The sequence below is a fragment of the Drosophila subobscura genome, chromosome A, assembly GCF_008121235.1.
Source record: "Drosophila subobscura isolate 14011-0131.10 chromosome A, UCBerk_Dsub_1.0, whole genome shotgun sequence".
In the NCBI taxonomy this organism is placed as follows: Eukaryota; Metazoa; Arthropoda; class Insecta; order Diptera; family Drosophilidae; genus Drosophila; species Drosophila subobscura.
Genome location: NC_048530.1, coordinates 11,670,634 through 11,686,700, shown reverse-complemented (window position 1 = coordinate 11,686,700; position 16,067 = coordinate 11,670,634). Strand labels below are relative to the sequence as shown.

At 43.4% G+C, this 16,067-nt stretch overlaps 4 protein-coding genes across 5 annotated transcripts; 2 read left to right on the top strand and 2 right to left on the bottom strand.

Annotated features, from left to right (window-relative positions):
* Nucleotides 1–70: 70 nt before the first annotated feature.
* Nucleotides 71–2,887, bottom strand: LOC117903225 (kelch-like protein 9). Of its 2 annotated transcripts, none has more exons than XM_034815128.1 (4): nt 2,360–2,887; nt 1,403–2,276; nt 992–1,357; nt 71–920 (listed from the first exon to the last, which is right to left on the bottom strand). In XM_034815128.1, the coding sequence occupies exons 1-4, from the start codon at nt 2,480–2,482 to the stop codon at nt 460–462; spliced, it is 1,824 nt and encodes a 607-aa protein (XP_034671019.1). In that variant the 5' UTR covers nt 2,483–2,887; the 3' UTR covers nt 71–459. The 2 variants fall into 2 exon arrangements, with proteins under 2 accessions (XP_034671019.1, XP_034671029.1); XM_034815138.1 differs by having other exon boundaries at nt 1,427–2,276; nt 2,360–2,886.
* Nucleotides 2,888–3,693: 806 nt separating this feature from the next.
* On the top strand, nt 3,694–5,031 carry LOC117903253 (splicing factor 3B subunit 4). Its single transcript, XM_034815159.1, has 3 exons — nt 3,694–3,814; nt 3,878–3,961; nt 4,028–5,031. Exons 1-3 carry the CDS (start codon nt 3,781–3,783, stop codon nt 4,933–4,935), a joined length of 1,026 nt encoding a protein of 341 aa, XP_034671050.1. The 5' UTR covers nt 3,694–3,780; the 3' UTR covers nt 4,936–5,031.
* Nucleotides 5,032–6,324: 1,293 nt separating this feature from the next.
* Nucleotides 6,325–15,803, bottom strand: LOC117903242 (ceramide synthase 6). The gene is made up of 6 exons (XM_034815148.1): nt 15,178–15,803; nt 7,626–7,746; nt 7,337–7,558; nt 6,937–7,274; nt 6,720–6,864; nt 6,325–6,649 (listed from the first exon to the last, which is right to left on the bottom strand). Exons 1-6 carry the CDS (start codon nt 15,360–15,362, stop codon nt 6,458–6,460), a joined length of 1,203 nt encoding a protein of 400 aa, XP_034671039.1. The 5' UTR covers nt 15,363–15,803; the 3' UTR covers nt 6,325–6,457.
* LOC117903264 (josephin-like protein) lies at nt 9,340–10,099 on the top strand. Its single transcript, XM_034815170.1, has one exon. The coding sequence runs from the start codon at nt 9,418–9,420 to the stop codon at nt 10,048–10,050; it is 633 nt and encodes a 210-aa protein (XP_034671061.1). The 5' UTR covers nt 9,340–9,417; the 3' UTR covers nt 10,051–10,099.
* Nucleotides 15,804–16,067: the final 264 nt, after the last annotated feature.

The following is a 16,067-nucleotide window of genomic DNA, read 5'->3' as shown; positions in this document are numbered from 1 at the left end:
TACTTAAATACCCCAAAGGGTTCTCTGTCAAAGGGTTTTCTGTTCCGTAAAGCATGGCAGCTGGAATCGGTTTAAAGATAAACTTCGTGCGAGTAAAAGTGTAAGTATTCTATGTGATATGCACTATTTTGAGCCGGTGCTTGGCACATTTATTTGTCTGTACAGGCAGCCGTCGTAACCGCAGATTGCAGGTTGCGCGTTCTTGCATACATAATTGTATAACTATTCTAGTTTTAAGTACATGTTTTTTTGTTTGTAAATATTAATGCTACAATTAATGTATGTTTTGAGAATCGTTAAATTCGTTTAGGTGTAAAGTTCTGTCAGGGATTGCCGTGAAAGAAAGCGCTGAGAGGTACGCTCATTGAGTGGGTATAGCGTCTAGTGTAGTCTGTAGTCTATAGTCTTCTGTAGTAGAGTGTACAAAATAGTAGAACGAATCAAAAAGGACGAGTACATTTAGGAATCACAGATGGGTACATAGAGGGCGGCGCATGTTGACTCCCAGACATCGGAGGGCGTGTCCCACGAATCCTTTCGATGCCACCAACACTTTCTATCCACGTTGTAGGCCATTGTCGCCGAGCTGGCCCGATCGATGGTCTCCGTGGAGTCGAGGCCGCCCACAAAGAAGATGGTGCGGCCCATCATCGTAATGCCGGAGTAGAATTTGGGCGCTGGTATGCGAGTCTCCACCTGCCAGGTATTGGTCTTGATGCTGTACGCATATATGTGCTGCACAAGCACACGGGTCTCGGCTTGGTTTTCGTGCCAGCCGCCGCAGGCATAGATGAGGTCATCGCAGGCCACCAGGACATGATCACAGCATTCGGTGGGCATTGATGCGAGCTCCAGCCAGGTATCAACCTTTGTGTCAAAGCACCAAAAGCTGGACAAAATGACGGCCATATATATGCCACCTGGAACACACACACACACACAAAAATAAATAAACAAATGCCCATCATGCAACGTGCGCGTGCAAACTCACCAGAGATGTACAGCTTATCGCCCACAACAACGCCGGCATGCTGGCTTCGATTCTCCTGTAGACAGGGCATGTACGTCCACTTGTTGTCGGCCAGCGAGTAGCGTTCCACATTCGAGGCACGGCGCATACCCTCCTCGGTGGTGTCATCGTTCTCCACAATGCCACCGACCGCATACAGATACTGATTGCCGACGGCATTCAGCGAGAAACGGCAACGGTCCAACTGTATGGGTGCTATGGTCACCCAGGAGTTTCGCAAGGGGCAATAGCGGAAACCAAATGGATGGATATACTCCTTCAGGTACACATCATAAGCACCGCCGACAATGAACAGCTCGTTGTTGAGCACGGCAGTGCCAAAGTTGCCTGCAAAGGTAGAGCACAGATATTTAGGGTAAGGATTCCAGACACATACAAAGGGACGGACCGACTCACATTGGTCAATATGTGGTATGGTTGTAAGTTCATACCACTTCATTTTGGATGGGGAAAAGCACATAATTTCATTGGTAAGACCCTTCCACTCGAAGCCACCGATCTTGAGGAGACTCAGCTCCATGCCACGCAAATTGGTGGGCAAATCCCTCACCGTCTGATCCTCCAGAGCCAGCTCGCCCTTGAGTAGACGCGACAGATACAATTCGCGTATGCGATCAAAGTATTTGGCTGGCAGCGGACGCTGCACTTTGTCGTCAATCGAACAGTTCATGGCCTCCACCACGTGCAGCTGCGTGTAGTTGATGTGCGGCCAGTTGATGAGGCGCAACAGGTCAAAGGCAACCTCATTCTCCAGCCGCTGGTCCAGGCAGTATGCGCACACCAAACGCGCCAGCTCCTGCTCACTGACATCAATCGGATAGTTGCTGCTCAGTATGAAGCGCATCTGATCAACGCTCATCTCCTTGAAGTCCGGCCCCGCCGAAAACTCCTTAAAGTGGCAGCACATGTAGCGAAAGGCACGCGCCGATAGTCCCAGCTGGCCATAGATCTCCGCCATGGTAGCCACAGCCAAACAATTGTCCAGCCCAATGCGATGCTGCAGAAAGAACGTGCAGCGATCAATCACATCCCGCACCTGGACAATGCTGGCGGCGGCCAGTGTCTCCTCGATATTGTCTATGTTGAGCTCTAGGCGAGAGGTGTATATGTAGTCTAGGATGGAGCCCAGGGCTCGCCCTGTGATGCCGTGCAGGGAAATCTTCTTCTTGCGCGTCTCGATCATGGCACTGTCGGCGAACATGGCGCAAAAGTAATCGCTGCTGGCAGCCAGTACCACGCGATGGGCCTGCAATGGAAGATGGGCTTGAGCATTGCAACTCTTTTGGGTACCACAGAGAGAGAGAGCGAGAGATAGGGCAGACCACGCACCTGGTAGCTTATTCCATCTGCAATGAGTGTGACATCGGTGAGCTTCTCTTCGAGACGCAGCTTGTTTAGCCCGCTCAGTAGGCTGTCCTCCTCGCCGCTGGTTTGTGTCTGGGCCGATGACATGGTGTACCCAGAACAGAACCTTACTCACTGTGGGTCCCCGTCACTCCCAAGGTTGGGGAAGCCCGTACGACACCCAGCTGCTGCTGCTGCTGCTTCTGCCGGTTCTGGCGATAAGAATGCGAATGCCTTGCTATAATTAAAAGTTTGTTATTGATAGCAGAAGCGCGACGGAGTCGTTCGCCAAAGGCCCTGGGGCGTCGCTGGAAGGGGGGAGAGAGAGAGTGCTGTTGCACAGTCTAACTGCTTTTTGGTTTTAGATCCCTTTCTTTTTCGGTTTCTTTGAGCACAGAATTGGCATCTTATTAATTATTATGTGTGCCTCAATTGATTTTCCTTGGAATCTTCTGGCCAAATCATTGAAGTCTTTTCTTTTTCCCCTTTTCCCCGACGTTTTTTGGATGTTAAAAATATATTGTGAATATGTCAATATATCGATATATGTACATAAAAATTTTAAAATTTTTTGTTCATAATTTTGAAATAATATTAATACGATGGCAAAATTGTGTAAAATGTGTAAATTTCATGAGAAAACAATCTAATTGATGAAACATTTCACCGATATACCATTAATCAGAAATTAGTAAACTATCTTAACCCACTTAAGCCCCCTCTATTTAAACTGGTGAACAAATTGAGATAAGCCTCGGAAATGAGCTAAAACATACTACTTGCCAATTCTCCATTAATCCATCTTTACTCACAAATTTACCACCATTTTTCCCACCCGAACTCCTTAACAATTCTTCAAGTTTCAAAATACTCGTGGGAGCATCAATTCGGGGGGCACGAAAATGGGCTAACGTTATTTTTGAATGCTGGAAAAACGAATTTTCTCGATTTTAATACTCTCAGCACTAAAAACGTAGTTTTATCCGATTGATGACTCAATTTACCAGAACATTGGCAACTTTAAAGATACGAAATCCGTTCCATGTTGCCAACATTGCCAGCCATTGAAAAAATGTTGAACGTAAACATTCCCCAATCAAGTTGAAGTGGTGTGTATCGCGCAAAAATACCAATGCAACTCTCTGTGCATCGATACTAAGAGTCGACATTCGCAGCTGCTCAGTAAACAACATTTTAACATACAATTAACAAAATAGGGAAATAAGAATTTCCTCGGTATATCTATGGTATGTTTTAATAATGAGAAGGTATATTTTGGTATATTTCTGGGGGTCACGCGGTATATTTTATTGATAAATCTCACACTGTTTAGCATCCCTAGCTTGAAATCGCCAAATTAAATCTGCATTTATATAGTGAGTTATTGTAAGTAAAATAGTACAAAAATGGCAGCGGGCCCCATTGCGGAACGTAATCAAGGTGCGTAAATAAAATCAACCTAGCACAACTGCTTCTGACACAGATTTTCACTCATATCCGCAGATGCCACAATTTACGCCGGCGGTCTGGACGACAAGGTGTCCGAGTCCCTCTTGTGGGAGCTGTTTGTCCAGGCCGGACCCGTGGGTAAGCATTGAGCATTGTTGTGATTGAACCGGCTCATCATGCATGCCCTATTTGTATTGCTTCCAGTAAACGTACACATGCCCAAAGATCGCGTCACACAAATGCATCAGGGTTATGGATTCGTGGAGTTCCTCAGCGAAGAAGATGCCGACTATGCAATCAAGATTATGAACATGATCAAGCTATATGGCAAGCCGATAAGGGTGAACAAGGCGTCGGCTCATCAGAAGAACCTGGATGTCGGCGCCAACATCTTCATTGGCAATCTGGATGTGGAGGTGGACGAGAAGCTGCTGTACGACACATTCTCCGCATTTGGCGTAATCCTGCAAACTCCTAAGATCATGCGCGACCCGGAGACGGGGAAGTCCAAGAGTTTCGCGTTCATCAACTTTGCCAGCTTCGAGGCCAGTGACGCCGCCATGGACGCCATGAACGGACAATATCTCTGCAATCGCCCCATTTCCGTTTCCTATGCATTCAAGAAGGACCACAAGGGCGAACGCCATGGCTCGGCGGCCGAGCGTCTGCTTGCCGCCCAGAATCCCTCTGCCCATGCCGATCGTCCGCATCAGCTGTTCGCCGATGCACCCGTGCAGAACATGATGACTGGACAGATGATGCCGGGCCAAATGATGCCGCCACCGATGATGGCGCCTCCACCGCCCGTGGTGCCCGTCTCGCAGAACAACATGGGCATGATAGCACCGCCGCCGCCAGTGCCGCAACCCACACCGTTCCCAGCCACAATACCGCCTCCACCACTGCCACCGATGGCGGGCGGACAACCACCACTACCTCCGGCAATGGGCATTCCGCCGCCACCGCGCATGATGCAACAAAACTCATGGGCACCGCCGGGCATGCCAGCGCCGCCACCGCGCCCACCGCCAACGAATTGGCGGCCTCCACCCGGTGCCTTTGCTCCAGGCCCCTTCGCCCGGCCCTACCAGCCCGATGGCTATCAGTACTAGCCCCCTAAGTCCTGTGTAGCCTTGAGCCCCTGTAGTTATAAAATACTTGATGAATCAGACGAAATACATTTTGTAGGCTTTTACACAGAAATGGAATACAAGCGTGACTACGATTTGAAATTGGAAGGAGCACATGCACATGGCTTTTATTGGGAATGGGCATTTTCTTGGATTACTGTGAAAACGTGCTAAAAGGAGTTCAAATCCGTAGATCGGACTGAGATGGAACTACTTGCACCCCTGCACAAGCACCGCTACACGCGATGTCTGCATTAAACTTTACGTTACGTTACGCTGCGCATGCTTACGTAGACGCAAGGGACACTGCCAATCCACAAGCCAGAGTGAGATGCCAAAACAATGCGGGAATGTTCCCCCGCGCAGCAACAGCAGAACCTCTACTTTCAATATTGTGCTTGTGTGTGTGTGTACTGCTATCTCTTTCGTTCGTTGTGGAAAAACACGTGTCGTGACGGATTCGTGTAATTTATTTTTGCATAAGTTTTATTTAATATATTGGAAACGTACAAGTACGATATTTACAATAGTTTTTTGTTTCATATTTTTTTCTGCTTTCACCAAACGAGTTTTGGTTTAGTCTCGCGACCGTGGGTGTGTGTGGGGTGGTGTTTTTTTGTTTGTTTGGTTATTGGTGCTACCTCTCTCCATTTCTTCCATATCATTCAGTTTATTTAGTTTGATTTTATTTTTAAAATAATCCTAACTTCAATTTAATTTAATTGTATGTATATATTATTATGTTTTCTATTTTTAGACCTCGATTTCTTGTTTTAGTTTTTCTTTTCTTTTGGTTTAACAAAATAGGCAGAAAAACATTGAGTAGGAAATATGTATAATAATAATAGTGGTTGGTCCTTCCGTCCAAAAAGGTTTTCTGATTTGATTTTTTAATGTCGAAAATTGATTTCCAAGAACTGAACAGAACAGATCATAAAAAGTTCGAAAATATGGAATGGAAAACTGCAATAAATATATACAAACATTCCCTACAAATTACTGGATTGTTTCTTAATGCACACGTAAGTCTTGATTGAAATTACTGAAAACGAAAGACTATTTCAAAATAGGAACAGGCAAAGGAATTCCATCACTTTAAACTTAATTAATAATTGTAAAGTAAAACTGTGCTGTTCTCTTTGGAATCAATTTTCGTATCAATATCAAATTTCTGGGACCCCATCGTCATTATTTTTGATCACTCTGTTATTTTTTCTCGCATTTATTTTGAAATTTGTTTTGGTTTTCGTATTTTATATTTTTATCTTTTCGAACTTAAAAAAAATTGTTATATTTAAAAATAATAATTAACATAAAAACGTTCTGAACTGGTTTGGTGTTTTTTTGTATGCGTTGTGTGTGTATGTGTTGTTGTGTTGTGTTTTTCTTTTATTTATATTTTCTGTTTTGTTTTTTTTTTATTTGTTGCTGTTGCTTCGTACGTCCTCCTTCACTGGGGGATTTCTTGGGGTTCCTTGGGGGAGCTCTCTCTTCTCTCCACCCTTTATTTACTTATCGCTTTCTCTTCCGTGTCCGCCGTGTGATTGCTGGCACTATGGGACTTTCGCTGGCTGACTCCACCACTGTTCGTCGATGACTTGCTCTTTGAACGAGACGACCCCCCATTGGCCTGGCGCACATTCTCGGAACTATCTGTGAGATCCTCACTATCACTGGAACGTATATCACCGGACATCTGTAACATCCGAAAGAGAATTGAAGTCATTGTCGTAATCTTCGCATTGTTTCGTTTCGTTGCAACTTACCAGACCCTTCTGCAGAGAGTCGACAACTATCTTGAGAATCATATATGTCCAGATGACGTGCAGGACCAGCAGCATCAACAGCAATGAATTGAAGATATAGTATGCTGGGAACATGGGCAGGATTTGTGGTGCTTCCACCGAAGAGCTACCATAAAGGAGAGGATAATGACAAGCGATTAGAAGGATGCTCATAAAGAGTTTATTCTCTCATCTTTACCTGTAGATAATGCGCGGAAAGAAGCCTAACCGCGTCACAATCCATACCACTGTGAAAATGGCAAAGATGGCATCGCATAGCTTTTGATAATTGGCATACTTTGTTAATTTTGCCGCCTCCAGAAAGATGTCGGCACAATCGTGGACGACCAGTACCAGAGAGCCAACGCGATGCAGATTGCACACCCAGGACAGGGACATCAGCAGCAGCGTAACCATATGATGGATAAACATTTGCCAGAAGTCCTTTCGCTTCACATCAAAGAACTGTGTTCCAGTCAGCGACCAATAGAAGGACATCGATATCATATAGTACCACCAGATGTCATTGCTAATCGACTAGTATGGATCAGAAGCATTAATAATATATTCTCAGAGTTTTTTGCAATTGCAGAACCCACCTGATGGGGATAGCCGTACCAACAGCTCTTCACATTCCAGAACCAGGGCTTGTCCCACAGCACAATCACGCCAAAGATAAAGGAATACGAATAGTAGATGCATCGCCAGGTATTCTCACAGAATTTCACCAATGTCGATGGTTTATCCTGAGCGCGACGCAGTCTCCACCACCTCTCGATCTGTCGCTCGCTCATGTCCGTCTGCTTGGACAATGGACCCAGCTTAAATGGAGAAGAAACGGAATCGTAATTTCTTTTATATTTCGCATCATTTTGTTTAATATCTTACCCATTTGTTATCCAATCTTGTGGACTTTGCATAGGCATTCTCCAGTATAGGAACATTTGCTGCTTTCTTAGGCCTAGAACTTCGAATACCCATGGACTTGCCAACCGGCGATATCCAAAACCTGTAATAGAAATTTTTAATGAGAACCATTTTTATTTATCATGAGAATTAAATATATATTAGCAATACTTAAAGAATAGTGACTGTAAGGCATCCCCAATCCCGTAAATGTTATCCGCATTCAATATTCGATCTTAATTCAAAAAATCCTTTGAAAGATCCCTGCAGTTCAGTTAAAGATTTGCACCCCCTACCAATGCGGAACCATTTTTGATATTTTTGTTGTTTTCCGATTCATTTGAATTCTGGAAAGAATCAAAATAAGTATGGCCGGTCCGTCGTCTTCACCTGTCGTCTGGCACGTGTAAAGCATTGGAAAGAAGGCACAACAGTGGAATGGGTTGGGATGGGGATGTACGACATGCATAAATAATTAGACGACAGCGCCCCCAGGGGCACCCTTCATTCTCCATCTAGAAATACTTAGTTTGGTTTTTTCGGAAGTTAATTTGCTAATGAAAACGAAACGTCCCGGCTCCAGCTCTTTTGGCACATCTCTGGGTTCCCCCCCTCTCTAGTGATGGCGATTGCGATTGGCATTTTAAACAGTTGCTTTCGATTCGTTTTCGATTGGTATGCAAAGCACAAGCCTCCGAGCCGAAAAGAGCAGCAGCAGCAGCAGGCAACAGTGAGTAAGATGATGGGGACGAGGAGAAGAAGGAATTCAAAGTTACGTTTTATTTTCGCTATGTGCTATTCTCATTCTTTCATTCCTCTGTTTATTGTCTTTGTTTTTACGAGTGTTCCAGACAATCACTAGGGCCAGAGCCATATAAATTATAACAATTAATTTGAATTTATGCGATGCTGAAACGCACACAAAAGTCCATCCACATCGAGAGAGTCGTTCGTCACTCACTTCATTCATTCAATAGACGACATTTGAATGCTCTCTGTATTTGCAAATTTATGCACCAAAATTCTTGAGTATAAGTAGGGAAAGAGAGATCAGTTGCATTGCTATGGGAACCAGTGAAAGAAAAAGCCCTTGAAAAACAAACAATTATTAATTCATTGAATCTAAACTGCGACAATGCACAACAAAACACTCCCAGATAAAATCAATTCTAGACTTTATTCTGGTTCATTGATTAATAAATTCAATTTGTGCACCACAAAATGTCACATAAATAAGCGAGGGCCATGCCATGACCTCTGTAATGCTTGCTTAGGAGGAGCGAGAGTTCGTTACAATTAATGCAATAACAAGGATTTCTGGGTGGAGTGTCTGCTGCGTGTGGGAGCCCGCATATGGTGTCACTCACGATATTGATTAATTCTCCATCATTGCCAAGCGTCTCCCTAATGCGGTGACAGGCCATGAATTGTTAATGCTCCCACTAGTTATAGGAAATAAGTTTGTAATTGGTTAGAATCTGAGGGTATGTCAGTCTCCCCCTTTTGGCGGATGCCTGCCATGTGCGTGTTACTCGATTGGATATCAATTGAATTATTTAAATTTAAGCAACGAACACACAGACAAACAACAATGGAAAAGGGCGAAGGGAAGGGGCTCACTCCCTGGCAAAAGGCAGCAATAGCAGCAAAAGCACTCTCTCAATTTGTTGTGCGTCAAGTGTCACATGTGCCCTGCTGCCACATGCCGCCGCCGCCACATATTCAAAATCAAAATTCAAGTTCAATTCTAAGTAAAATTGTATAAATAGCAAAAATGTCCGTTTCGTGTGGAATTTATCATGAGCGCCAGAGCCGGCAATTGTGCGCTTTGCATGCCCTAAACAATCTGTTTCAGGGCAGGGATCCCTACACCAAATCGGAGCTGGACGAATACTGTTATAGCCTGACGCCCCGATCCTGGCTGAATCCCCATCGATCGTGGTTCGGTTGGGGCAACTACGATGTGAATGTCATCATGTATGCCCTGCAGCAGCACCACTGTGAGACGGTGTGGTTCGACAAGCGTCGCGATCCCAAATGCCTCAATCTTGACCAGATTATGGGCTTCATTTTGAACGTGCGTAGCCCGCTGACCCAACTCTTGCCACCGCCCTTCAGAATGCGCCACTGGCTGGCCCTGCGCTGCATCAATGGCCGCTACTACAATCTCGACTCCAAGCTCCGGCAGCCCACGTGCCTCGGGAATGAGGCAAATTTCTTGAATTACCTACGCGAACAGCTGCGGCCGCACACCGATCAAGAGCTCTTCATTGTCATGACCAACGATCCGACGAAGCGAGACGAAGGCGATGATGCCACCACCAGCGCGGATTCGGAGCAGATAAGGGCCAAAGCTAAGGATAATGACCAGCGCTGGCTAAAGCCACAATTCCGAAATGCCAAGTGAAATAATACAAATTAAAAGTTGACACTTTCTATCTCAGGGTTTGGATTTTTAATCTGCTTGGGGGGTAATTTTCTGGCAGGACTTAAAGCGCATTCTAAAACAGCTTTCCATGGGATGAACCCATACTTAATCCGAACTATTCCACATTTTTGCAAGACAACAAACCAGCAATTTGGATAAATCCCAATCCATTTAGTTAGCTGTTTAGTTATCAAATCGGATAACCATTATAGAACAGCCTCCTTTTAGACGACTGACATTAAGTATACAAAATAAGTGAGTATCTCCTGGCGTGCGGTTAATGATTGTGTTTTCGGATTTTGCGCTTTCGAAAATAATGATCGGTGGTTCAGTCGTTCGATTGGCACTTTGTGATAAGTAAAATTATTTGACTGAATTTTGGATTGTAATTTAATGTGCACTCCTTCCTCCCTCCACAACTAGGGGTCCAAAGTGGCAGAGATGTTTGTATTTTTGCTCATCGAGTGCATTGACAGTGCGATTGGCGATCGCTGAATTTTATATTTTGTTATCAGTGGAGCCAACAACTAAATGTATACATATGTATATACTTTTATATACATATATAATGAATAATGTCTGTGGAATTACAGACTTGTGTGTGGTATGTGGACATGTCGTATTGTGTCGTATGTTGTGTTTTTGGGCGTATTATTCACTCGCGCTTGTCAACCGATAATACTGCCAGCACGCAATCCCTGATTAGTGGGGGTCTAAATATATACATTTATATAGATATCTTGGGAGATTGGCAAATCGGTATACTAGGGCATGGCATGTTCGATGATGAATGAGTCACACGTTCCCCCCGTATTCCTTACTTTTAGAATTTAGCATAAGTAGTCGTGAGTCAGCGTTTGGGAGTGCAATTTTCGACTTTATTAATCTTTATTAATCATTCTTTTGCTGGATTTATGGCTGGTTACTCCACTCACACAAACTTTGGACCTGCAAATGAAAGACAAGAGTTTCCATAGGCAATCGAAATTGTTTCCGTGCGGTCAGGAATCCCCAGAATTACATATTGTAGGCGTTGGTTAAGCTCGCTTATGCTTCTGCTTCCTCACGTTTTGGGTGTGGAGCAGTGGAAACGCTTTAATTCCTTCCATCGTTATCGATTCTGAGTGCTTCTGCGCTTTCGATAAACTCGCACCGACAGCAACAGCAAAAGCAACATAGGTGATAATTGGGGGGCCTTTAACAAATTGCACTTGGAATGGGGGCGCCTCCTCGTACCCTCCCCCCCTAACAAGCTGTTTCTGTTTTCCTATTGGTTCTCTGTTTTCTCTACGACAGCCGCCAGTCGTCAGGTATTTCAGGTGCGTAAAGCACGTGCTTTTCCTTCTTCCCTTTCATTGCTTTTCGTTCTTCTGAGTTCCAGTTCGCACTCGCATGCGACGACGAGTATTCCGTTGGGCAATCGGCGATAAGCCATAAAAAACTGACCGACTTTTGTGTGCCTTTGAAAAGGCAAAGGTATGGAAAACCTCATGGAAACGGGTTATGGGTTATGGGGATTTAAGATTTGGCTGCTTAACACCTGGGCTGTTCTTCTTCTTATTTTCTTCGTTTTTTTTTTAAAAGCCTTAATCTAGAGTTTCCAAATGATAAAGAGAAATCATTATTCCAGCAGAAAAAGCTAAAAAAAAAATAGCCTGCCACTGCCACACACACACATTGTACACATCATGGTTTGGTACTATTTCTCACATTTTGTCAGAGATTAGTGTTTATTTTTTGTGGAGAGAAAAAGAGAGAGATGTTGGGGGGGCAGGAGGTCGGGGTTCTGACGTGTGCGATTCGTTGTGTGTGCATGTGAGCCATTAAAATAATTAACCTGAAATTTTATCGCACTATAAGAGCACATAGCACAGAGCACATAGCCCCGAGGGTCGACTCTCTAGTGATTACGTATCAAAAAACTAAAAAAACAAAAGACCTTAAACACAACACAGCGGAAGGGTAAAAACAGGGGCCAAATGTTCGACTGAACAAAAATCTCATAAGCGAACGGACACATACTTCACTTGCTGCATTACTGTTCCCAAAAACAAACGGTCAAAATGTTTTCAAAAAAACGTTTGGGTTTTAAGTGAAGTACAAATAGAAATATGTAAATATTAATACAAACAGTCGATACAATTTACAAGTAATACGATTTGGTAGAGCTCTTTTCTGGACACAAATAATAATTCAGACTTCTCAAAAGTCACACAGTAAGGGCAGGGGGGCATTGCCCTCCGACTAGAGCGGGCGGATCGATTGGCAAGTACTACTATTTCATTGGAGTCACATTTTTATAAAATTGATATCCCACTTTTTGGTAGTCACTTAAAAAGTGATTTCTCTTTGCTTATCTTTTGAAATCCAAGAAGTATACGCTGCTCATGTGTGTTCAGATTGTGTTTAATTTTGTTATTCTATTATTTATCGTTTTTTTTAATGTATGAATCAACAAAACGGCAAACCACTTGATCTATTTATTCGCCGCATGACGTTGACTTTGGTGAACAATTTTCCCATAAGGCAATCGAAGAAAATAATAAAAATTCTTAAGAAGTAATGTAGTTTGCAAATACTCCAATACAATAGGAAAATGTACAAGCCATTGATTAATATACAGTAAACAGATATAAGACAGAACAAACTTCAAACGTTTGGTGTGGATTTTCAGTGTGAAATATAATGGTTCAAGTAATGAAGAAAATGGGAGTGGAATCGGCGTACCCACCACCGTACAGTGTACATTGCATTGGGGCGTCGAGTGGATCCAAAGGGAGGGCCTTTCACCCTTAATATGTATATGTAAGTGCACAACAGTAGTACACGATACAATGTGTTCTGTGTGGTCGTCTTTTTCTAAAATATTTCAGGCATCAAATAATGTTTAAACACACACATTCCAAAGTGTGAGCACCATTAAGGGAGGTCCCCCCCCACAATATTTTGCATTACATATTTGGGAAAAACTTCTAAGTTGCGCGACTCGGACATGACTCACTCTTTCAACACACACACACACATAGTATGTACACAAAAAAAAACATAAAGCAACGATGATGAAACACCAAACACACACACACCCACCCACATTCACTGGGGGAGGCGTTCCGTCCGTTCGGGCACAGTCATTCGCTAGTTCGTCGTAAAGCAATCTACAAACCGGGGCATTATCAACCTTTTTTGTTTTTGCTTTATACGTAAATCTTTGGACGCAAATCTTATCAGGTGGCGAATGCGCGAGTGCTACGATGGTGTGGTGCGACGTTACCGGTGCTGGTGCTGGTGCCGGTCCCGGTGCCGGTGCGCCCCATGCTTCAAGGTGGTTGTCCGTTCCGTTTCGTTGATTAGAAGGCCGGACTGACTGCAGCCGTATCGAATCTCCCGTATCGACGCTCGACATTTGCCATTCAATAACAAAATGCCAAAAAAAACAAAAACCACTAAAATAAAATTCCAAATCCGATACGACCTTGAAGGCCAATATTCTCCAATTCTAGTTTTTGAGTAGAGATCGAACAGCACAGAAGAAGCGAAAAAGAAACAAGAAAAAAGCAACGACAAGAAGTGGTCTGCCATGAAACAAATTTTGTGTTCGTTTCGTTAATTTTTTTATGTTTCGACAAACGCCAAGCGGAAAAAAAAAAAAAAAAGGAAACGAAAACTATTGTCCACTTGGAAAAACTTTCCTGCTGTCGCCTTTCTGACAGCGCGTGCTGGTTAAAAACAACAAAATTCATGAATATTACTATTATTTTACATGCAAATTTAAAATGCAACTGCTGCACGCAACCTGCAACTGCAACAAACACAGACACAACGATAGCATACAAAAACATACAGACGTACACTCGTACACTAATTGTTGCCGCGTTTACCCGTCGTAGTCGTACCATCTAAATGTCAGAGTCAGAGCCAGAGCCAGGCACACGGGTTAATTGGCCGGAAAAGTGGACTCTCTTGGCCCCCGTACTGTGGGACCATTTCCGAAACTGCAGCGTTATATTTTTTTTTTTTCGAATATCAGAGCAGAAAGATGGTCAAAAATTTCCATTAGTAGATTTCTAAAGTTCTACATATTCGAAGCTTCCCAATTGATTGTAGAATTTATGAATTAAGATGTCAGATATTATTTTTTGACTATTTGAACCCTTTTCAATGAACATTTATTTTACACCCCCAAGGAGAAGAGTTATGACTTCTTAAGAGGGTTAAATCCCTTCACAAACTACGGGCATGGTTTTTTACATGGCTAATAAATCTTTAGGCCTGCTACTTATCGGCCTGAACACTTGGCCTCAATCTGACAGGGCAAACTTAATAAATTTAATGCTTGAACTTTGATTTGACACGCATTCGGTGAATATACTACATATGTACATACATAATTATATTGCGATTTCATGTTTATTTCTGATATTTATATCATAAAGATCATTATTATCATAAAGAAAGCCATTTGCACTTTTTGGCTGCATTCATCCCACTGTGCACGCACACCCATTCACACAGCCACAGTGGATTTATGCAAGTGTTGATTTTATAAACAAATACATTTTATGTTTGTTTTCTAGTAAACAATCTGTGAGAATCAAAAGAGCAGGCGGCATGCAACCCACAATACTGTGGGAAATTCTGTATTTTCATTGATGCCGCCAGTGCGGTGTGATTGCAATTGGAGCCGGCAGCAGCGCTTGCGTTTGCAAAGGGAAAACATAGGAGTAGCAGAGGTGGCAGCAACAACACCAAAAACAAAAACATGCGTGTGCGGCATGCTTAACTCACACATCCATGGCAAAGAACGCATGCATACACATACATACATATGTACATAAAATGTTGGGCGTTTCCACGTGAGGTTATGTTTGGCCCAAAAAGCGGGAGAGAGGACACAGAAAGCGAACGAGAGAGAGCAAAGAGAAATATGAATAAAAATGGCATTTGCTTACTGTACATTGTGCAGCAACAGCAGCAGCAGCATATATATGTGGGTGTGACTCTCAGTGACCACAAAGTGGCCCTCAATGGGAATTTACAGTAATATGGAAGGTACCGGGCACAGTGGGCATAAAATGGCAAATGAATGGTAATGGGATATACACTTACCGCTCCAGTGTATAGCGCACCAGCATGACAACCGCTGCCAACGGAATGGGCCAGATAAGATCCTTATAATTGGCATGCACCACATCGGGCCGCGAGCCAGGCGCTATATCCGCCCATGTTACATTTGGCGGCAGCCAAATGTCCGTACTCCAGAATGCACTGCTAAACTTATTGATTATATCCATGCTCCAGGTAGTTTTTTACTTCTTTTCCGTTTTGGCGGCTTCAATGGTGAATTCTTTTCTCCGTTTGCACTCGACTTCTGCTGCTGCTGCTGATGATGTTGTTGTTCACTCTGCGTTTGATGAATTTGTTGTTTGTCGTCATGAACGTTTTCAGATACATATATATATATATCCGCTATTCTCTGGATTGGTTGGGCATTTGGAGCAGAGCAGAGCTGGGAATTATGGTACAACAACAAGGCAGCACGCCGCGGAAACGAACCCGAGAGCTAGGCGGTCACACACATTCACACTCTTCCTCAAACACTTTGGCAAAGAAAACAAGCCGCCGGAATGGGTTATTTTCTTTTGCGGTTTTCCTATGTGCCGCTTAACAGAAAAAAAAACAGGAATCAGGCGCCGAACCAAATACGAATTTTCCGAGAGGAGCGAGCGACAGTGTGGCCGCGGGCTTATCGATAAGATATGCAGTCAGACCCTCAAACATATACGTTGTAATTTTCAAAATATACCGTAAATATACCGAGGAAAGTCATATTTCTCAATTCTGTTATTCTATTTAACATTGCAATTTAGTTAGGACTCTCAACACTCAACTGGTAGTTTTATCTAGTTTTATAGGCCATGCACACCATTATAAACCGCTCAAACTCATTTTTGCGTTTCCAGCTTGAGCCCAAAAATACCCCAGGCATATAATAAAAT

Coding starts and splice junctions, on each gene's coding strand:
- LOC117903225 (XM_034815128.1), bottom strand. CDS start 2,482: ATGTCATCGGCCCAGACACAAACCAGCGGCGAGGAGGACAGCCTACTG. Junction 2,277..2,359: donor CAGATGGAATAAGCTACCAG/GTGCGTGGTCTG, acceptor CTTCCATTGCAG/GCCCATCGCGTGGTACTGGC. Junction 1,358..1,402: donor GTCGGTCCGTCCCTTTGTAT/GTGTCTGGAATC, acceptor CTACCTTTGCAG/GCAACTTTGGCACTGCCGTG.
- LOC117903253 (XM_034815159.1), top strand. CDS start 3,781: ATGGCAGCGGGCCCCATTGCGGAACGTAATCAAG. Junction 3,815..3,877: donor CATTGCGGAACGTAATCAAG/GTGCGTAAATAA, acceptor TCATATCCGCAG/ATGCCACAATTTACGCCGGC. Junction 3,962..4,027: donor TGTCCAGGCCGGACCCGTGG/GTAAGCATTGAG, acceptor TATTGCTTCCAG/TAAACGTACACATGCCCAAA.
- LOC117903264 (XM_034815170.1), top strand. CDS start 9,418: ATGTCCGTTTCGTGTGGAATTTATCATGAGCGCCAGAGCCGGCAATTG.
- LOC117903242 (XM_034815148.1), bottom strand. CDS start 15,362: ATGGATATAATCAATAAGTTTAGCAGTGCATTCTGGAGTACGGACATT. Junction 7,275..7,336: donor GGTACGGCTATCCCCATCAG/GTGGGTTCTGCA, acceptor GATCCATACTAG/TCGATTAGCAATGACATCTG. Junction 6,865..6,936: donor TTTCCGCGCATTATCTACAG/GTAAAGATGAGA, acceptor CCTTTATGGTAG/CTCTTCGGTGGAAGCACCAC.